Here is a 23,114-nt window from a genome sequence, read left to right as displayed (position 1 = left end):
GCACAGAAAGGAAACCTACTCAAACAAATACTCAAACAGTCTCCCCTGTCCCCACGAAAGGAAAACCTTAACAGAACTGTGACAATCACTTGTCCCCATGGGAGGAAGAACCCTGCAAGTTTTGCTATCCAATATAAAGTCTGTGGATCTGTAGCAACAAGGACTGTGCACTGTTGTTAAGTTCAACTTCACATCACCAGGTATTACTGGAATTTTCAAAGTAAAAACTACATTACACATCACAGCATTATAAGGAAACAAAATACAAGGTGCTTTAGTCAAATGTTATATACAGACTTTACAAAATACAGAAAACTTGGCTTAAAAATTTAAATTTTACTATTAAGTAAGTGGATAAATTAAAAACACCTACTGGTAAAAAAATACATGAGTGAAGAAGAAATTCTCACCCAAGATTCAATATCATGCTACTCATGGTACACATTAAGTTTTATGGTGTAAACACTAGGGAAAAAAAAATCACTTGCTTTGACAACTGCAGAACAAAATAATTTTCTAAGGGACATAACTATTCCTCAGATTGAAGTTAATTTTATCCTATTTAATTATACCCTGTTACCAATTTAAATCCTGCCCTAGAACATTGAGCTTATCATGCTGCCTTGCATGTATGTGATGAACATTTGTAATTTATTAAACTTTTTCATTATTTTCGAGGTGTTGTTAATTACATACAGATTTTTCCTTCTACTGTTACAAAGTCTGTGTGGACTGCTTGTGTACCATCACCCACTACCCTCTGCTTTAAACTGGAATACTTGCATTTAGGGAAAATTTGACCCTTTTTACTACATTTCTGAGACCTGCAAGAGAATTTTTCTGGCAGCTCCAATCTGTTACAGGAATAAACTTGGCTGTGGTCAACACTATTTATTTTAAAATGATCTGATGATCCCAAATCTTAGGCCACAAAAAGCATGTGGCTATACTATGGTAGGGAGCAGCAGCTCTGAAGGGATTGCAATACATTCAAACATTTGGGACAGAACAGATTCCATTACCAGCAAGGTCACTGCACTCGGTCCCCACTCCATACACACAGTGTCATTTTGTGTACACAGAATCTGCTCAAAAAGACCACAGATTAGGCAAAGAGAGAGAACAACCAGGGTTTGCATCTCTATTCCCACCGAGCTGTGTGGAAAATCTCTATTCTTGAAGTGGCAAAATAAAAACCAAACATATCCCTGAGAAATGCCAAATACCCACCAATATAACTAGACAGGACTGATAATAGTTTGGCATCTTGAAGCTAAAAGTTAGTTAGCAGGACTGCTAAATGTCAGCTCTTTAGTATTTATGTTTCACTATTTCAAGGGGGAAAAATAAGAAAAATCAACAGCACACATACCAAGGGGGTCAGACTTAGAATCTCCATATTGTCCTTCACAAATGTGATGAGATCAAGTAATACCTATTTTCTTTTAAAAATAACACAAGTAAAATTCAAGTATAATGAAAGCACATCAAGAAACAAACTGTACAATTTCTGAACTGCACTGTTTATTTTGCTGCTTGAAACCTAAGTGACAGTATGCCACTATAATTATGGGGTTTCTTCTAAACCTTTACTACACTGCAGGTACAGAAATATATGGACACATTTTTGGAGAATTGACATTTTGCAAAATGCAGCAAACATTTCAATTTATACATGAGAAAAGGAAGTGTTCAAAAGGGTATGCATTTCAAGTTATTGCAGGTTATTTCTGTGAGAGAATTTCTGCAGGTAAAACATGTTTAAATTTAACCAACAGTAACGTGTCAGTGTACTTAAAATCATGACAAAAATCTTCTCTCTGGTCATTAATTGCCCCTTGACAAATTACTAGGATGTTGTATGTTTAGGGCAAGATGTCAATACAGCATAAATCCCGTGGCATTTTGGTTTTCTTCTGGAGATTAAAGCTGTTTTTTTCTTGGGATAAATGCAGCAGCAAAACACAAACCAGCTGATCAAAAAAGCACTTCTGCCATAACTCCAATAATTTCAGGGCACACCAACCGACAGTAGTTTTGCCATTCCCAGTTCTTTTAAGGTTTACATCACTGCACTGTTGCCTTAAGTATGTTTGTAGAAGCTTGGTTTCTGTTAGGCCAGCTTGCTGACTACAGCCTGGTTGAGAGAATTTAGTTGGTTGGTCCATTTATCTAACGCAGTATAACGTGCACCACCTCTCTTCTGATGGTCCAGTTCTAGGAGCTGGTTGACTTGATCAATTCGGCCATGTATAGTGCTAGGAGTAAATAAATAAAAACTATAAATTGCCAATAGACATGGAAATAGGAGCTATCAATGAATCAGAGGTAAAATAAGAGGTCTCATACAAGAGAGGCACAAAGTCCATTTCAGAATTCAGCACTTTTATAATTATTGTCCTGGGCAGTACTGCCTATTAAGCTGTCATCATGACTGGAAAGCAAATGAACTAATTCATTGGGCAATGCATGTTTTATCCGCTCGGCTATGACCCCACACAAGTCTGAAGCAATATGACATAAAATGTTCTTGAAAGTCAAAGAATCATGAAAAACTGAGATTTATGTGAAGAGAACTCAAACAACACAAGCCCATGTATGGATTATATATTTGTAGTAATTACAAGTTACTCTCCAGAAAAATAGGTTTTACAAATTGTAGTTAAATTTTTCTAGTTAAGAGAGCAGACTACCAATCTGTCAACTTGAAAATGCACTCAAAAATATACATGGGTGTAAGCAGCAATTACTAAGAATAATAACTTTCATATTAATTCACAGAATTTATTATGTAATTAAGAACCAAAGAAAGAAGATGCTACTCAATCTCCCTGTATAATTTTCTTGGTTCCCATCCTTCAAACATACTTTACTGCTCAGAAACCAAGCAAATACAAAGTCAGCACCATTGCCTTTCACTTCTAGAATCAACCAGTATTATCACAATGCCCCAAAATACTGTTTTGTTGCCTCTTCTACAGTTTGATTATTTTAAAGTAATCAAAGATCATTAATCAAGAATCAGGTACATACTTATCCAATATGCACTGCACAAGCAAGCTTTCCACATCAGCTACATCTATGTTTAACTCCTGAAACAAAAAGAAAACTCATTATGCTGTTACTATGTTCTGCAACATTAAAACCCCCCAATCTTTATTTTCATACAGAGAATTTAGTTTAACCTCTGTTTCTTACTGTTCATAAGTATCAATTCAGTAATAATCAATTAAGCAAAAGACCTCCACCCAAAGGACACATGGCCAAGAATCAAGATACCAGTAACCTCTCAGGAAAAGCTGAAGAGGCAAAGGCAAAATTTTAGAAGCTCCAGAAATTAGTTCCTTCACTGACTTACTGAAAAAACAAACAGATAAAAAATATCCCAAACCAAATAACAAGAAAATAAACCACAACCACAAAAACCCAGGAAATAAAATAAGACAATAATTATCAGAAAAGAATGGATCTGCACTCAAAACCATTTGGAGACATAATTGCATCTTCTGGCTCAAGCAAGTTCTATAAGTGTTAAGTGTAGCTAAAAAAAAAAGGATATTGAGTTCTAAAAGGAATTTAAGCATAAAAAACATGCATCCCTAGTATTTAATGATGTATTTTGTAATGCTGTGAGTTCATGCAGGCAAAATCACAGAGATGGAAACAGACATATATTACCACTGGTTTTTTTTTTCATTCTTTGCAGATTAGGCAGTGAAAGCGGGGACTCTATGGTAATACTTGGTTTGTTCTACTACCACAGTTCTGAAACTCGTACAACACTAATATGCGAAGATAGCTTATGAGCAAAAGGGGTTAAAATTGAAATTCTTATGTCCATAATTACATTTTTTATCATACAAAATTCACTTTTCATACTTTTCCTAAGAAATGTGATTTTTCTACACCAAGTAGAATATGGTAGTTGAGTATGTTAGAAGTATATCATAGTACATATTATAATAAGCAGTTGGATGACAGTTGAAATTTACATTTTTGCACTGCAAAGCTGCCAGCAGTGCATCATTAGTACTTTATGGTTTAGAGTGTATTTTAGATGTTCTATTTCTGGAAGCACTGTATTTATTTAAAAGCTTTTATTCATAGTTAATCATTTACTTAAGCAAATGCAAGGCTACTGACACATACCTTAGAAATAAAAGGAATATGTATTCTTGTGTAAGGCTTAATTAATTTTATAAGCACTTGTGTTCTGATGTTTCGCAAAAGCTCTGTAAGAGAAGAAATATAAAGAGTGTAAAAACAACAATATTAAAATAAAGCTGCAATACCACTCCATACAGAAAGATGCTACCTTCAAAGATCATGGTGTTTAGTGCAATTCAATGGGTGGGGAAGCTCAGCAAAATAACAAGGACCCTCCTTTTCCAGGGATCCAAGCAATATGTAACTCTGCAGGTGGACACACAGAGCTGAAAACTGTTCAAACATGGAGCAACATGTTCTCTGGTAAAATTTTTATTTATTCAACTGGATAGATCCTAGGAATCATTGCCTGGTATGTCTGCTCCCCTAATTCATGGCCAGAATGCATGCTGTGTACAAAAGTGAAAAGGGGTATTCTTAAAGCAATGCAATTTAAAATGTCTGTGCATTTAACTTCATGGGGAATATTCACATTTAAAGTTAAAAGTCAGGGCCTAATGGTGTAATTACAATGAGGAACTGAAGTCGTATACAATGGTCTGCGTGAAGAGGCTCATTTTGCTTAGATAAAAATGCAGTCCTTGTTTTATATATTTTTACATTATTAAAGACAGTTGGGATAAAATGAAAGCATAAATTACAATTATAAAGCAACAGAGAAAAAATCCTAGGCTCATTTTTACCTGTTTAAACAAGGACTGTTTATATAATAATAAAGCACTGAACACCAGATTATGTGTCTCAATAAACTCTGGAGATTAAAACACAAGGCAAGGTATGTAAACATAACCATGAATGTGTTGTGTACCACTACAGAGTGAACATGGTGACACATCAGTAGCACATAAGGAGTGACACTCAATTCCCTTCAATGCCTTGATTCAGCTTCCTGCTCTTGCTCTCCAGTTCTGTCACACCTTCCTCCATGAGTATCCAGCTCTAATCTTACCAAGACTTTGCAGCTCACCAGCAGTCCACATGGAACAGCAGCAGTGGGTTATATTTAGCTTCCCCTGCTGTTTGCCCTGTTCTCTTTTACAAACAAGTATAAGAAAACCAGGTCTCTGGATTTAACTCTTTTCTTTCAATAACTATCCAGCTAAATGATCTTGCATTGCCACAGTCAGACCCACTCTTGAAAACAATAGTTAGCTGAAGAATTGAGGACTGTATTCAAGTGAAGAGACTCTTCAATTCTCAGATACATAAAAAATGGATGAGGTAACTGTATTTTGTCACATTAATGGAGCAGAAAGGCATGTGTTAATGTGCTCCCATTCTATTAAGTAGAGGTACTATAACTCCAACTATTGTTTACAAGACAGAAATGAAAAGTATGGATCTTTTTACATATTATATCACAACACATTTATTAGTGCAACCTTCATTACATTGGCTATGTATTTTGTATTTTTTGTAATCTGAAGCAGTAAATTAACTTAATAAACTAGCAAACATCAAACTGGATGAGACATACAAACCATCTTTACAGGTGAGGCTGCTCTCATTTCACTATTCCAAAAACAATACTCAAAGTATTCAAGTGTCTTAACACCACCATAGATATCTTACAATACCCATTCCTCTAGAACTTTCTCCATCAATTTTGCAATCTTTGCAGTCATGCCACATGCCTGGAATGCAAGTTAGCCCTGATGAACTTCTAAATAACTTGTAAAGGAATAATCCACAAGTAATTACAAGGAACTCTGAGTGCCAAAAAGAAAAATAAACCAAGGTGGGGGAAAAAAAAAAAAAAGGAGCTTACTAAGCAGTGAAGACAAAAATGATTATAATAGCCTTCAAAATACCTTCAATGTGCTCCCTTATGAAGGGATCGTCCATGATGTTGCTGTGATTTGTTTTCAGAATCTTCTCAAATTCAGTGATGTCATTATTCTGATAGGCACTTCAGAAAAAAACCAAGGGACTGAATTATTAATTTTAGAAGTAAAACAAACTCAGAAGATTATGTTCCACAATTTCTAAAAAAACATGTATTAAGCATAGGTAGAAAAATTTATATTCAGAACCTTTATATGCAAACACTCGATTTGAAGATGAAATGCAGCAGAAATGACCTTTCTCCTGTTTCAATTTTAGCAACATTTACTGAAGTTTGGTACAAACATTTAGTTGTCCCACAAGTGCACTAGACTTTCAAAACTTTTGTACTTTAAGAAGCTATTCTTAAATACCCTGTTTTGAAAAGTATCATTACATGAATTTTGGCTTCATGAAGTCATACTTTATGGAACAAATAAGAGCTAAAAAGAGTCTACAAGACTGTTGCTGTCTCTACAATGTCCAGCTTAAGCTGAATGCTAAAAATACTGAAAGATGAAAGAAATATGGACTTCCAGGATTATTCATCAGTAATTTTGTCATAATATTACTTTTTAGATTTTTATTTATAGCTTATTTGGGTATATATCTTTCACGAGTCAATCCTGTCATCTGAGAAAGCATTGCAAAAAGAAGGTGTCACCACAGCATCACTTAAAAGTCAAGAGCTGCAACCTCTGAAGAAAGGCCTTTTTCTTGAAAAAAATTCTTTCAAAACTAAACTTTCAACTTCTGTTTAATACTAATATCAAACATTTTAATTAATATCTATTTGTCCTTCATATTGTGTACTTTTTAAAAATTGTTTTTAAAATGGTCATAAAAGATTCATCTGTTATTAAAATGGCCAAGAGAAAGACCTGTTAAGTTTAACGCAGAACTTGAGCAGCTTATAAATAGCTGTGTGAGTGTATCACATGAAACCAGTAAATTTTACTTCATAATAAAAGAAATTTCAGTTCAGTATATTTTATTGTTTATTTCATAAGTCTTTTTATCCTATGTAAAACATGCAAGTTCCCACTGTAGAGTACAGGAAGGATTAAAAACATAATTTTAATATTTGAAAATAATTTTATCTTTGCATATTTCTTATCAACACTGTTTTAACTGCACTATTAATTTTAAAGAAGGAATTATACTCAAATGTCAAGATAAAAGATATAAATGAGAAACATGAATAAAATCAGATTGGGTAAGGCCATCTGGAGTTCCTTCTGCCTCAAATTCACATGAAACTATGACAGTGAATTAGAAAAAAACACATCTGAAGTGGAAGGAGTTACTAGAAATAGTCCCTTACAAAACTGCCAAATAATTGATTCAATCACCATGTCAATAATGGATGAATATCCTCACTTTCAGAAACAATTTATCTGTATACAATGGTAAAGCACAACAGCACTATCACAGCAGTTTGTTCCAACACAGGATCAACTGTTTCAAAATGTGAACAGACATTAGTTCTTGTGTAGGGAAAAGATGGGAAAAGGAGCAGAGGCAGGCCAGAGAGGATACAACAGGTGAGCTTCAAATCCCAGCATACAAAACCTGCCTCAGTTCATTGACCTAATGATCTTCATACACTAGAAATTCTCACAGTTGCCTGTGAGGCAGAGGTAATGAGATGCCTAAGAGATAATGAGACTTCCTTTTAATTTTCACTTGTTTGAAGGACACAGGAGATCACTGAGAGTTAAGTTTCATACTCCTAACGTACAAACTCATGATATATCCATGCAGCAAATTATTCTACTGCCTTTGGTATGAGATGTCACTCAACTCAACTTCTCTTATGTAATCAACCAGAGCCTAAAAAGACCAATTGCAGTACAAGATGGGACAACTTTAATGTTGAGAAAAGAGGGTTTTGTCACACCATAAAGTGACAAAAGTACACAGCTTTGATACCCCTACATAGTGTGGCATCTATACTATGGTCACTCATAGTAAGTTTCTAAAGAAAAACAATCCTTGAATATTTGCCCAATATTTATGAATAACTGCGTTAACTGTGCAGAGAAAAGCCATTTCTAAAAATGCTCCCTTTCAAGGTTGGACAACATATCTTTTTTCTTTTTATCATTTTGTTCCCTTCTCCAGAAAAATGAAAATCTTACCTTACTAAATTCGTCATTGCTAGAATCTCTGGATCATTTTTGTATGGTTTAGCCTACACAGAACAGAAAGCATAATATGCAAATTCAGATTTTTTTTTTAATTTCCATCCTTTGGGTAATTTCTCTTTATATTCAGAAAAGGGTGAGGGGATGGGGTGGTGGGTTTGTGTGTGAAGGAAAAAGAAAAAAATACCTCCTGAGAATCAAATGGATTTATTCCAGACTTCATGAGCATGTTTGCTAAGACCAAATATTTTAAGCAAGTGGTTCTTCTGGGGCTCCCTGATTCATCGTAATTCTTGAATGCTTCAAAAAAATCAGTATGTGCCTTTTCAAACTCTCCTTCTCTTAAGTGCATTTTGCCTCCACATTCTGAAAAGAAAACACAGATGAAAAAGAACACTGTGTGCTTGTTGCTGACTACAATAATTGCACTCAAGTTCCATGCTATTTCTAAATAGATTACTGAAACATTTTCAGAAGTGATTTGGTTCTCAGAAATCACTAAGAAAAAAAGCATTAAGGCCTTAACATACAGCACTGCCATTTGAATAAACCCATTCCAAAGAGGAAAAAAACAAAACCCAACCTACACCATAGAACTTAAAGAACACTAATCCTCATAGCCAAAAATTATGTCACCATTATGTTAAAATACTGCAAAAACTGAGATAGAATTTATCTCCATTTCAATGGCAACAGACTTGGTATATTTATGGAATTTTCCCTATCTGTTGAGCAAAACCGCACAGAAAAAATGAGAAATACTTTCTATATTCTTTTATTTCTGAGGTACCCACTGCTGCCTGATTTTCTGTGCAGTATCTACACCAGGAAAGGAGGAAGGTATAGGACTGTTCTGAAGAAAGCTGTTTTTTTTCAAGACACACGGCTTGTTTCCACTGCAATTCATTACTGCAGATAATAAATAATATTTTAAAACACATCTTAAAGCCCAGTGGTTCCTGCTGAGCTTTAGCGAGGTGAGACAGAAATTTATATAAGGGGATTGCAGGAACAGCAGTCCCTTCTGCCAGCAGTCCTGTCAAGCCTTTGTTTTCATGCCCTGCAGATGCCTTTGCATTCCTCTTTTGCTGCCTGCCATGGTGTCACACAGCAAGTCTTCCTCTTGTCTTTCTACTGCTTCTCTCCTAACAGTTATTTAGCCAACTGTCCTGCCCTTCTGACCAGTGCCTCTGGTACTTGGGCAACAAAACTGCAGAGCTGAAGTCCTGCAAGAAGAAAATTATGAGACTGAATCTATGAGAAGCCTCTGTCTTTACAGGTGGATCTGGAAAAAAAGACTGGTTATCAGATTTTCATGGAACAAATCTCTGCAACAGAAGACAAATGAAAAATTCAAGATGAACTTGCCTCTGATAACTCCCATGATCAGTGGATGAGGAATGGCTGACTTGATGTGCAATGACTGTTCATATAGTGCTTTAAGTTTTTTGTTATTTTTCTGTGCTGTATACATTTGAATTTCCAAAGCATAGATTTCCAATAGTTGAGTACCTTTTTTTAGATCATCTTCCCCATCATCAGTCTAGGATAGATTAAGTAAAAATACTGTGAAATTTTAAGAGAACAGCAATTTCAGTTTTATACTAGTAAAACACTGCTAACCAAATACTCTCAGTAATTTCCTGTCAAAAACAAGGATAATCCTAAAACTCTGAAATTCTGATGTAACTACTAACAGAAAACATAGTACTCAAAGAACTTACCACAAGCTACATTTTGAAGCCCTTTATTTAAAACGCCATTATTTTCTATTAAATGCTTTTCTCAAAACTTAAATTCTTTTCCACTCTCCTTAAGCCACACTCTTAGTATATAAATACAATGACTGACACAAATGCATATATATATAACACATATGACTCTTCTGCTAGTTCTAACAGAACCATTTCCCAGATATTTGTAACCTGTTTCCGTACTGAAGGAGGAAAAGTGTCAGAAACAAGCACAGCAGACTGCATGGCTAATTTATTTTTTCCCCTTCCAGACGGGAAAGTAACAACTGCACTTTCAGTTTTGAATAAAGCTCACTTGGAATCTTTGATATATTTTAAAATCAATGTCCATGCATTATAGATTATTGATACGTGCTTCTCATCCTTGCACCTGAAGAGAAACCCAATCAGCAATCATGAATATTTTTTTCAAAATCATCTTTAAGGAAGAAATAAAGCACTTAGCATTTTTTGTTCATGTTATCAAGCACATAACAAATAAAATCAGGCACAGTATTTCTTCCCTCTCTAAAGCTCAGCAAAATGCCTCAAAGGCCAGCAACAGATATATTAAAAAAAAAAAAAAAGCATCAATGTTGTTTACTAAGCCACAGTGATTTAGAATATAAAGGTACCTGGCATGACTGATGCAGCTGACGCAAAATCTTTTGTAACTTTCCATATTCTTCTCGTTCTAAATATAATTTGCCAAGCTGTAATGAAAAGAAAGTTGAAGTACTGAGGCCTATTAAAATTTCACAATAATAATTTATAAGAATTAGCTGAAGGTGTCAAAGAAAAGCAAAAAATAGGAAGTTATATATTTTACCTTTGTGTTTGTCTTAAACCACAATCTATCATTCTTAGCATCTTTCAGAGCTTCAAGTGTTGTTTCATAGAATTCCTGAAGTAAATCCATCTGACATAAAAAATCAGAATTCTATAATTGTAAACAGCAAATTTGTACCTGTTAATAAAGTCAATCTGAACAAACTAAAAGTGCATGCTTGAACTTCAAAATAAGAAAGGTATCTGCGTCTTACTTAATGTTTGCATTTAAACTCCAAACAGCTTCTAAAAAAACCAAACTAACTACATTACCTTTTCTTATATGAAACAGATACAATTAAAAAGTATTCACATTTTAAGATTTGTACCCATCTATGAAAAATGAAAGCCACCTTATAAAACCCATCTTATATAACCAAAGAGCAGAACTCGGATGTTTTGTTACAAACACAGGCAATATTGTTCGCACTTAAAAGAATAAAAATAATTTACATATCAAAAAGAAAATATGCTTTTCCAAAAAGAGGAATATAGTCAAAGGAAAAGATGCCTTCTTCTTTCTGGAGTAGCAATGCTGAGTGGAGGAAAGCTCTTGAGTGCATCAAACTATTTCTTTGCATAAAACCAAAAAAAACCCATCTGAAATGGAGATTAAAGTGCCGAGTGTTACCCTTTACAAGGGTTCTACAAAGAACACATTAGTATTGTTCATGGCCACTGCTCCTTTGGCAGTAACAAATCTATGACTACATAGCAAGTTAAGATTTCCAGACTGTCCCTCCAGGTCTGGCTCAACTGCAAACCAGAGGCACGGACCTCTGCCAAGAAGGGACAGACTAAGACAATCCTTTAGACCTTAAGAGTAACCCAGCATTCAACTTCCACCTTTAAGAGTGGCAGGATTGTGATAATGACCAAGGACTCAGCACTGAAGACCCTGATCCTCCATATGAGGGTGCTACTTTAGGTAGTCAGCGAGGGGAGCTTCCTACTCTGTAAAGCTTCTACAACAACACAAAAGGAGCTGAGCTGTGTATCTATGGACATGTACCTCACTAGCACAGTGCACTGGACAAGCAGTGTTTCACAGCAACACTTCACTGCAAAGATTACACTCTCCCCCCAAAATAAATTTTTAAAAAAACACATTATTTAATTTAAAATTATATTTGAGAGGGCATTTCTATTGTGTAGCTATGCTAAAAAAATTCTTATTTATTAACATAGAAATTCCAGGTAAATGTTGCCAAAAACTGACAAGTTTATGAAAATTTATCTGTGTTAATAGAATCCACTAAATATATTTTTGCATATGACAGCAAATGAATACTCTAAATTCCTCTACTAAGATCAAAAAAGCCCAAACCAAACATAAAAAATGTCCACAGTTAAAAATGCCAAACTGAAACCTATGAAGATGAAAGAATTGATGATCCAACCTGCTTGGAAGTAGAGATATAATCAAGAATAGAATTGATGGATTTTTCAGAGTAATTCCTTGTAACTGCACTCCGTATGTAGGTCAATAGCTGTTTATACCTATTCATCATTTCAGGAAAGTTAGTCTAAAAGAAAAACAAAATCACATTATAATTTTTGTTTTAATTTTTGAAACTGAGATATCTTGCAAGTTTACATACAGGGAAAAAAAAAGCTTAAAGAAAGACAATGCAGTACTGGTTGCTATTAAAACTTTCATATCACCACTTTATTCATAACCTGCAGAATCAGAAATAACCTCAGGACTGCCCAGAACACACATTTAAAATATTCATCTCAATGAAGAAAACAGAGCTGGCCATGGAATGGCTGCATACATAGCACATAAATTTTTCAGTTTTTTCCTGGTGCAGTACACACAGAGAAACATGACCACTTTCAGTGGTGTGACACCTCAGCACAGCAAGGACTGAGCCTCACACTTTCATGGAGTACCAGCTGACTACAGCAGTTACTTTGCATCTATTTTGCCTTGGACTTGCAAACACCACGTCATTTCCCTGCCATATCTGTAGCAGCCATTAAAGGCTGCAAAAGGCAAGTTCTGGTAGATTTAGTTGTCATACCCATAAATTAGAACACTAACTTAAGATCTCTGGATCAAATACATATTTATGCTATTTACTCCCAAGTGATAGCTGTAATTCCTACCAATTTAAAGTTTATTTTAATCATCTGTTTCAGAGCTTTGAATCCCCATTCTCCCTTTTCGCCTTCGAGCTCCAAAACCTGAAAAAGAAGAATTTTTAAAACAATATTTATAAAAGCTTTATTCAAACTTGAATTGTTTAAAATACATATATCCCATACATGCTCTCCCCCCCTACGTTGCTCCTTACAAAGTAATGTCTGACTCTGCCCTGTTCTTCAATTTTATTCTTTCCTGGTATTATTGAAAAAGTGAGAGTGTATCTCCTCAGTTTTCACAACTTAGCTGATGTAGGGAGGGTAAACATGAATGTTGTTGTTGTTGTTGTTATCATCTAACAGCAAACACTTTATTGCCAAACTAAATTTTAACACCACTCCATGTAAGCAAAAATAGTTGTAAGACCTCCTGCAAAATTGAGTCAACTAAATTTTGACCAAATTAAGTTAAAAAGCCCTTCTGAATTACTATGAAGAAGATTCCTTCACAAAAGAGAAACACTTCTAGGTTTTAATGCAACATAGTTAAGGTTTTGTAAGTAAAAACTTTAGAAAAGTTTTTTTTTAAGTCATGTGCATATAAATGAACAAAGAGACGCAAAAATAAATCTATTTTTTCTTTTAAAAGTTGCATCTAACAAACTGCTTTCTCATAGCAGTGTGCAAACATTAAAAATTTAAAACAGATGAAGAAACTGTGATAGTAAGTATTTATACATTTAAAGCTTTGGAATCAGGTGGCAAAGAAAATATGTTACATAAGACACTGGGGAAAATACCATTTCATTTAAAAAACCCAAATGGATCTGGTTTCTATTGTTAATGCATGAAAACACATTTAGAACTGTTTAATTAACTTAGTAAATCCCAAAGATTAAAAAGTCAGATCTGTGATAAGACTATACCGTGTCCTATTTATTCTCCTTAAGAATGATCCTGAAAGGAAGTCAGCCAGGAGTTTAAGATACTCGATAATAAACTTAGCACATTAGTAATTTAAAAGATAAATCCTACTCTTAAAATTGCAGAAAATAACTCAAATGGTACCAAATATTTTAAATTGTGAATTAATATAAAAAGAAGAGATAGAATATAGAGACAGACAACCTTCTGAAAACTGCTTAATGCTGCTTTGGGGTCATCTTCCTTCAAAGCTTTGGAATTGTAGTATTGATTTTCCAGATCCACATTTGGTTCAGAATTGCTGTCCTCAGAATATTCCTACATTTCAAGAAAAAAATAATAATCAGAGAAAAAAAAAGTTCAGAACATCTAATAATCTGCTGAAAAATAGTAAGACATATTTCTCCAGCTGGCATGGAATGCTTGTGTATTAACAGGCCGTGTTTGGTTTCAGAGCACAAAACAGGTATGGACCCATATAATGATTTTCCCTCTCTCCCATTCCTAGGCCAGACTCACCACCCACCAACATTTGCCTGCCAGCAGGTTTCTTTCTGGATTAATGAACTCATAGCTCCACCAACTTCACCTTTATGACAAGTACAGATTGTATTACTGAAATGCTGCCAATGCTGGAGTTAAAGCACAGAGGCCCAAGAGTACATGTCATTTCTGGGAGGGGAGAGAACAAGCTGCCCACTGGCCCTCCTGAAGGCACTCAATGATCCAGCCTTTGCTAGCCACAGTAAAGGCTCTGGCTGAGCTGCCACACAAGGAATGACTCAGCCATGGAGGGTATCAAATGCTTCCATGAATCCCTCTATAATCTGCCTTTCTATGCCATCACGATTCATCCTTGTATAAGGAAATTTAAAAAAAGAATAATGACAATAACACCAGCTGCTTCTGCCCTGAGAAGCAGGAGATGATTATGAAAATGCTAAAAATGCTGCCAGAGATGTTGGGGCACAATAATTTAATCAAATAATTATCCATTATGTACACTAGTGCCAAAGAAACTGAAGTATTTACTTCTAAGAACTGCTACTTAATTTTTTTAAGTACTCTGAGACTACTTCTGATGAAAAATCCCTGCATATTTTATCTTCTTTTGCTAAAGGACAGTGCTGCATGTCCAAATTACAAAACACTAATAAAGCTCAAATAATAATTTCATTTGATGTTTACATTATTCAAAACCACTTCACACCTTTGCATTTTCAAGCTAACTTCTCTGCACAGGATTTTGGCTATTAGGAGATGAACTGCTTTACCAGAATCCATTTCAATCTCAAAGTTACTGCTGTCAGAGTAACTTTCTCTTCCACCAACATAAGCAATGAACAATCAGGTTCCCTCCTTTAGGGTGCATTTTACTCTTACTGTACTTCGTCAGGCACATTTATTCTTTTGTTCATTTGTCTACTCCTACTATTAATGGACTCCTCCAAATCCATAGGAAGGAATGAAAAAAGATGAGACAAAAGAAAAGTTTTAAATTAGCTCTCTCCTCCCTGCACTGCAAGCAATCTCTCAAAGTTTAAGTTTGCTGAAGTTCTAAAGCAAAAATTAATTATGAGAGCCCACAGTCAAACCAAGTTTTAATAAACATGGTACTTGAACATTTGTCCTTCCACCTTTTAATGTTTCTATTTGTAACATGTAGGCAAGTTGCCCAGGTATGTATTTATTTTCACCCAACAAAGTACTATCATTAGTGAGTATGGATGGACTGAAAAGTTTTGTGAATTCCACAAACCTGTTTTCTGAATTCCCACAGAACTATAAAAATGTGATACTGAAAACAGCAAAGAAAACAGGAAGCAAGTGTCTTATTTAAGCAGGCAGTCTCTCATTTTGGTTGGCTTGTTTTTGTAAACTCCTTCTCCTATTGACCCAACTCCAATGGAGCAGCTATTGGTACACACCTGATGTCAACAGCTGTATCAAGCACCTTAATACACAGGCTGCCAAAAAATAAACAACAAAGCATTTAAGATATGTGTAATCAGCTGATGTCTTGTTTATGCTTAACTTGGACAATGGGGAATATTTTTGGCAGAAGTGTCTATTTGCAAAGATAAAAGGAAAGCAAACTAAATTAATTCCTTTTAGGAGACAACGTGCTCCGTTAGCCTCAAGCCAGAAACATCTGAACTTTCATCTTAGCTCTGGCAATGATTCTGGATGTGGATTCATGCAGTAGGCCTTTTTTCAGATAATTTTTCTCAATGCTACTTAAATATCCCATAAAGATAATTTCATAATATTAATACATAAAAAAGAAGTGTTTAGTCCATTGATATTTTTCCCCAGTGGAAATGCACCGAAATTCATAAAAGGCACTGGTTTATGTTTTCACAGCTATATTTTTTCTTCACTTGATGCCTACGTGTATCAGACTTAGGATGATGATACGTACTCAAAGCTTGTAACGGAGATAAGGCTTTCCTACTTCCAGAAAATGTAAGGTGGTTTATTTAAAAAAAGACATATTTAGACTTAATGGCTGTGAAAACTTTAAGACCTCAAACTAAGTATGAGCTGATGCCATTAATCTTTAGACAATGTTAAAAAAACCAAAAATCAGCCATGTAGATACTGAATCTTATTTCAAGCACCGACGCTAATTATGCCAGTGCAGTTCAGAAGGACAAGCACTCCGTCTTCTTTTGATGCAGAGATGGCTTCGTGCAGTAGGATACAAATGCAAGAACATTAAGCTTCTGCCAAAAGCAAAAAAAGGAAGAAAGTATAAAGCTGTGTCTTCAAAGTTCCAATTAAAAAAAAGATGAATTTCCTTCTCAGTTCTGAAACCAGAAAAGTTCTTTTAAAAATAAATTCAGATAGCAAGAGCCTAGCCTTTCCTCACCCTCATTTTCAGCACCCCTGGTTCCTGCCTGAACAACTTCCCCAGCTCAAACCTTCTAGGTAGGAAGTTTGCTGCAAATTAGGTAGAAGTATATGGTTTACAAATAGGATTTCTACATAAGTCTAAAAATTTCCACTACAGCATCCAGACCTAACAATTTGCACAGTGACGAACATCCTTAATAACAACTTTGAGATATAAAAGCAGCTGGATGATATAATTTATCTCTAGCTGATGTAGAAAAAGGCCTTGGAATTTTTAAAACTAAGGTCCTCTTGATATTTTTCAAATGGACATCAATATTATAAGTACAAATGAAAAAAAGAGCAGTCTGAGTACACAGAACTGCTCTTTGAAATCCATTGAATTCCTCCTTCCTCTGAGGATCATTAAAACAAACAATTGGGGTTTTTATCATCAGTCAAGAAATTAGAAAGCCCTGGTAAGAGCTTGAAAAAATGCAGTTAAATAAGTTAGGATATTATTTAAGCATTGCGATGTTGAAAATCTAAATGTAATCTAAATCCATTATATTCAATCCCAAGCCATCCCATTGCTTTTTGGAGGAAGAAAAATTAGTACACTAGCTCAATTGTAACAGAGATAAAACCTCTGATGGAGTTTGTCTGGAACATCGTTCTTTCAAATAGTTTTAATAAAAGTTAAATTAGTATCAAGAAACCAATTTATTTAAGAAGTCTTTATTATGTTACATTTTCATAGAATTTTATCTAGTAAACAGCCTCAAAACGTTGAGCCTCAGCTTCTAAAATGAGCACACACAGAAGTCAATTCACACAAGTCAGCTTTAGTCATCCTTTTTAGTGCAGGGATCCATTTGCAGTCTGTCCAGCAGCAAAGGCACGTTAAAAGCATCCAGCACCCCCAGCTCCTCCCCAGCCCTGGCTGCTCCTAGCCCACCCTTTCCCAGCCCTGCAGCAGGCCAGTGGCTTGGGCTGTTTGGCTCCTTGCTGGTTTCTGAGAACTGTGGCAGGAGCCTTGTCAACGTGGCCTCCAGAGATTACAGGTCCTGAAGCACGGCCCCTGTGCTCAGGGCCAGAATAGGGACAGGGACATGGGGACACGGAGACCATAACAGTGTATCAGCGAGATTTAAATGCAGATGTGTGGCATTCTATCTGCTAGAGTGGTACACTGACCTGGTAAAGGTCTACATGAACAAAAACAAAGATACAAGTATTTTGTGAAAACTACTGTTCTTATTAATTTTCTGGTCTCCTCTCTTGCCTGAAGCACTTTCCTAACTTCTACATCTACTTCTTACCTAAACTTGTGTTCTTCTGTTTATCATTCGCCACCACTACAGGAACTGAATTCCTACTTTGCAAACCTTTTTTAATAAAAGGAGTAGGGGGAAAGCAGCTATATACAGGCAACTTTCCAGAAAAAGACTATACAAAGAGTTCTATTTCTGTAAAAAATTATCGTTCAAGGACATTGTTGAAACACTTATTACTGTTAATTGTCAGTTACTGGTGATATTACCAAATTTCATCTATTTGGCTGACTCAAACAATTTATTTTTTTATGAAGTGCAACTGTTTCTGAGAATGAGTCTGGTATAAATTTGATTTTACTTCAGCTAAATTTGTTTCATAACCGTGGCATTAGGAGGTCTACTAAGCACAACTTTCTTTGCATTTGCTCTTCCTCACCTGCAGGCACCAGGACAAGCAGCAACTACCAGGTTCTACATGCATTTGCCAGCTGGTATCCAGGCACATGAATATAAAGAAAGCAATCAGACTGGAATGCAAAAGAGCAAAGAGGAAAAAAAACAGAGGCAAACCCTGAGAGTAAAAACCAGAGTGTGATTTGTGTAAGAAGCCTGCGGCCGTTCAGCCATGCACTGGGAGTCCTGGTTTCCTTTTCTTCACATTCCAGGTCTCTGTTCTGCTGCTGCTCCCTAACTCTGCAAGTCATCCAGTGTCTGCTGGCTCACACCAGGGCTGACACCAGGAACAGAAGAGAATGCATAAAAAAATATCACAACATATGCTGAATCGATATAAAAAAATGGAACAATAACTAATTTAGAGAACAGTACATCCTATGTCCTTTGTGAAGTACACTTTTTTTTACATCACATACTACTGTAATTAAACTTCACTGAGAAACAGAAGAGGGCCAAGTGGACAAGTTTGATTTGGTACTTCCCTAGATCTGAATACTTGTTTTGGCAGCATTACCATGTTATTGTTTGCAACATATATATGTATTTCATAAAACTATGATAATATGAAATATGAGCAATTGGGAAGAGGAGACAACATCCACATGAAATTTCAACTGTATCTACAAAATCCAGCAATAAAAGACAGAATAATGTCTCTGTCTACTGATGAGATTGCTTATCAAGCTTGGTAACAAACAGAAATTCCTTTTGCAACGGACTGTATTTCACTCGGTTGGAAAGAAAGAGACAACCAACTCATGTAGCCTGAAATAAGTAGTAAGGCTGCCTACGTCCTGATATCATCACATCCTGAAACGGGAAATCCTCAGTGATCTGAAGGGACGCTGCCCATATTTAAGTTGTGCCAATCCTCGTGAACCTGCAGCCATCTCACCAGAGCGCAAACTGATGGCTTTTCATTGGAATTGTTACAGGTCTTCCACAAGTCACTGCAACAATACAACTTTGTAAGGTAAAAAGACCAGTTGCTTGGAAATATATTTGTCCAATCTTTCCACAGATTCATTTTAAAGTTGAATTTCAGAACATAGTAAGATGAGTCATTAAGAACACCACAGATTCGTTATTTATTTAAAACAAAACAAGTAAACCAGTAGAGGTACTACAACAACTGTCAATGTGTTGTCATTGTGCCTGGAAGAATCAATTTCTGGAAGAAGACTGAGTTTAGCCTCTAAGTCAATTCTAAATATAGTCTTTTGTCCCAGACTGAAAACAAAAATGGAATTTACAATGGCGCTTCCCTCTTTGTACTTCTCCACCCTCAAGCTGGATCTAGTAAAAATAACTTGTACCGAAATCATGAAAGGCACCTAGCAGCACCAAACTTAAAACTGAAATTGAGTGGCTTTCATAATGACCAGTAAACATTATTCTGTTCATTGAAGCATAAAGTGGAATAATTCATGTTATAATCAAAACTGTCACAGCGCATTACTAGCAAATTGTGAATCTAGGTTCATCCACCCACAAATATAAATGAAATATCTTCCTGATACCAAGACTCCAGTGAATAAACTCTATTTCTGTAGGAATGGCTGAGGTCATTCACATGTAAAACTGACTTTTTACCTACTGAAAAACTAAACAGAAATAATCCAAATACAATCTGGATAGTCTTCAACTGCTTAACAGTAATTAATTATAAAAAATTCCATTATGAAATTGGGAAAGATCTGGGACTTTGGAATATCTGTTCACATTTCAGTTCAAGTGTGAAACATTTGCATACTTAAGAAAATTTAACTGACTGGCTCTACATAATCATCAGGTCAAGTGCACATTAAAGAGGAACAGCCATAATCACTTCTAATAAAAGCTGACAAAATTAATTTTTTGGGGAGTCTTCACTGCAATTGTTATGACAGCAGCTACCCTGGGAGACCTGAACCTAGCTTCACCATATTTTGACAATGCTACTTCTGTCATTGACTGTTTCTTTCATAGCTACTTCTTTCACTGACTGTTTCTGTAATCACTGCCTTTCCTCTGGTTCTTTAAAAAAGTATTCACAGCACTCACACGTGCTCTTTTACTTTCCATTCTGCACTGATATGAGTATTATGTCTCGTACTCATTCTTTTGTTGCAAAGGCTCTTGCAGCAGCCGTGACGTTCAACTCTAGCATCATGCATCCCCTCAGAGTCTTCTCTTAATTTAACCAGCTACCAACATGAAAGGAAGAAATCAGGCACTATTTTCAGGGCCCTTAACTTTTTTTCTGAAACAGTTCTGTCAAACACTACAATTACAGTCTCAAGCATTTTTGAAAACAACAGTCAATCATGGTTTGTTAATCCCAGAATGCTGAAACTAATCTAGCTGGAATGTTTTCACTCTTCAATTCTTGGGTTTTTTCCCCCATCAATTATGAACTGAAATGAAATTTTTAAAATCTGAAGCTTAGGTACTAGTTGATGCTTCACATGGGTGTCACACACTGAAAAGAAAAAAACTAACGTGTTCCTAATTATTATAAGCAGTATTTTAAAATTTTTGAAAGGTCTGACCTAAGGGTAATCAATGAGAATGAAAATATTCCAGTAAATGTAACTCCAGTCAGAAGTGGAAATGTGCCACAAGCAAGGTGTTTCAGGAAGGTTTTTCCAATGAGAAACAAAGTACTTCAAACACAGGAAAAAGCGCTATTCAGGGAGAAAACTGACATACAGCAGTGTAAGTTTGAACTGCACTTTTATTCATATCTGTATAGATTGGAAAATGCAATTCCAATGGTTTCTCTACATGCCCTGTTCTCATGTTATGGAAGGATATGGAACATGAATTCTGCTGTTTCTAATATTCCTCTGATTGTATCAAATGGAAAAAAACCCACCACAGTATTTCACATCAGGACACAATTTTCAGTGTTAATAAAAATGATGGAAATTAATTTTGGAACAAAATGTTTTTAATGGTCTCTGTGTATTTCCTTCAGTAACCCCGTCTCTACAGTATGTTAATTCATTCCCAGACTGAAAGGGGAACACAGTTTCTGGAATAGTGACACAAGCAGCTCATAGGGTTTCGATAACAGTGCCTGTCAAACAAGCACTCTTAAATAAATGGAAAAAACCCTCAAAACCAAAAGCAGATTCTTTTATTCTATATCTAATGTCATCCAACCATTCTAAGCAGTTCCTAACAAAAACTGCCCAGAAACTATTCCAAATAAAATTAGGTAAACATTTAAAGTGAATTCCTAAGTGGCAATGACTACCAAATAATGTGTCAGAAAGCAAGTCTTCCAGAAGCAAGTGTCTGGAGTTTTTCAGTGAAACTGCAATACTGTTAACACAGGTTTAGCTGAAATGAATTAAACAAACTCTCAAGCTTCTACCATACATAGCTTTAAAAAAAAAAAAAAAGTCTCATTCTCATAGTTCTAAAAACCTAATCAAAGAGTTCAGAACAGAAAAAACCCAAACAAGCAAATCTTAAGCTCCAATATAACGTAAGGGCAATACAGTTATAATTAATCAGACAAGCAGCAATTTTTTAACTTTAAAAGCCTAGGACAAAAGTTGATGTTAACATTTAACTAAATGTAACACGAAACCCCCCAAACCTTACAATTAAAGCCAAAAAGGGAGTGGTAGAAAGGTTACAAAGACTATAAAGACAAAAAGTTGGAAATAAGTGTGCCCTTCGGCGCGCTGGATCAGAAACCGGCCATGAGGCCATTTCTCCTCACTCCCCTTTCTCTTCCCCCTACTTTTTCCTCAGTTTGTTGCTTACACAAGCACACGAACGGTATCTGCCCCCGAGGGCCTCTCGCAGTCGCGGGTGGGGAGAAGGGCGGGCAACTTTATCACTTCACTTCGTGCCCGACACTTGGGCCGGGGCAGGAGGAGAGAGGGAAGGAGGCAGCGCGCCCGAGTCCTCCCCTCAGCGTGAGCCCTGCGGGGACACAGGGGCCAGCCCGGGGCCGGGGCACCAGCCCGGGCCTATCCACCTGCCCGCCCGGAGCTGGCCTGCTCCTCCGAGAAGAGGCGGCCGAGTGGCTGCTCCGACAGCAGCACCCACCCCTCGCAGCCCCTGCCCGCATCCTCCTCCCCGGGAGGGAAACTCATCCTAGATGTCCGCGCTCCCTGCCGGGGCAACACCCGGCGGGGCGGCCGCTGCGGCGGGTGCGGTGCGCCGCACCAGCAGCGGCCCGCAGCGCCGCCGCACCAGCGGCACCCCCGGCTGTACCGCTGAGCCCCCGCGCCGCCCCGCGCCTTACCAGATCGTAGTCCTCCTCATCATCGCACATGAAATCATCCTCCATGTCAGACATCTTGGCCGCAGGACGGGCGGGGGGCGGCGGCGGGGACGGCCCCTTCTCCCAGAACCCCGCGCGGCGCTACCCAATGTGGCTCCGCTCCGCCCGGAACCCGCTGCCGCCCGCGCCTCTCCCGCCCCCGGCCCGGGGCGCTCCGAGCCCAATCCGCGCCGCCCCGTCGCCGGCTCCCTCCCTCTGGTAGCGAGCGGCCCTTGGCAACGGCGGCCGGGCGGGGCCTGGGCACTGCGCGTCGGAAACTCCGGGGCCGGCGCTGCCGCTGCCCGGAGTGCGCCGTGCTGGCGCCGGGGCCGCCTGCCGTGGGTCCGGCTGGGCGCTGCCAGCCCAGATCCCCCACGGAGGGTGCGGGTCTGGTCACTGGCGCGTCTCTGGAAAGGTCGAGGGAAATTATCCCGCCCCTCTACTCAGCCCCGATGAGGTCGCATTTAGAGTACTATGTGCAGTTATGACTTTTACAGTAGGAAAGAGACATGGAACTCCTAGATCAAGTCCAGCAGAGAGCTAGTAAGTTGGCCAAGAGTCTGGAGATATC

At 37.2% G+C, this 23,114-nt stretch overlaps 1 protein-coding gene across 4 annotated transcripts; it reads right to left on the bottom strand.

The window, feature by feature from the left end:
• Positions 1-1,502: 1,502 nt before the first annotated feature.
• Positions 1,503-22,768, bottom strand: COPS2 (COP9 signalosome subunit 2). Of its 4 annotated transcripts, none has more exons than XM_050978647.1 (13): positions 22,526-22,768; positions 13,916-14,029; positions 12,812-12,889; positions 12,100-12,225; positions 10,701-10,811; positions 10,507-10,584; positions 9,507-9,681; positions 8,326-8,504; positions 8,133-8,185; positions 5,979-6,076; positions 4,150-4,232; positions 3,034-3,092; positions 1,503-2,279 (listed from the first exon to the last, which is right to left on the bottom strand). In XM_050978647.1, the coding sequence occupies exons 1-13, from the start codon at positions 22,577-22,579 to the stop codon at positions 2,114-2,116; spliced, it is 1,374 nt and encodes a 457-aa protein (XP_050834604.1). In that variant the 5' UTR covers positions 22,580-22,768; the 3' UTR covers positions 1,503-2,113. The 4 variants fall into 4 exon arrangements, with proteins under 4 accessions (XP_050834604.1, XP_050834605.1, XP_009088190.1 ...); XM_050978648.1 differs by having other exon boundaries at positions 10,701-10,790; XM_009089942.4 differs by having other exon boundaries at positions 1,503-2,258; positions 22,526-22,767.
• Between the last annotated feature and the right edge of the window lie 346 nt (positions 22,769-23,114).

The sequence above is a fragment of the Serinus canaria genome, chromosome 10 (assembly GCF_022539315.1).
Source record: "Serinus canaria isolate serCan28SL12 chromosome 10, serCan2020, whole genome shotgun sequence".
Taxonomy (NCBI): domain Eukaryota; kingdom Metazoa; phylum Chordata; class Aves; order Passeriformes; family Fringillidae; genus Serinus; species Serinus canaria.
Note: the sequence above shows the minus strand (reverse complement) of the source record. Positions and strands in the feature narration are given on the sequence as shown.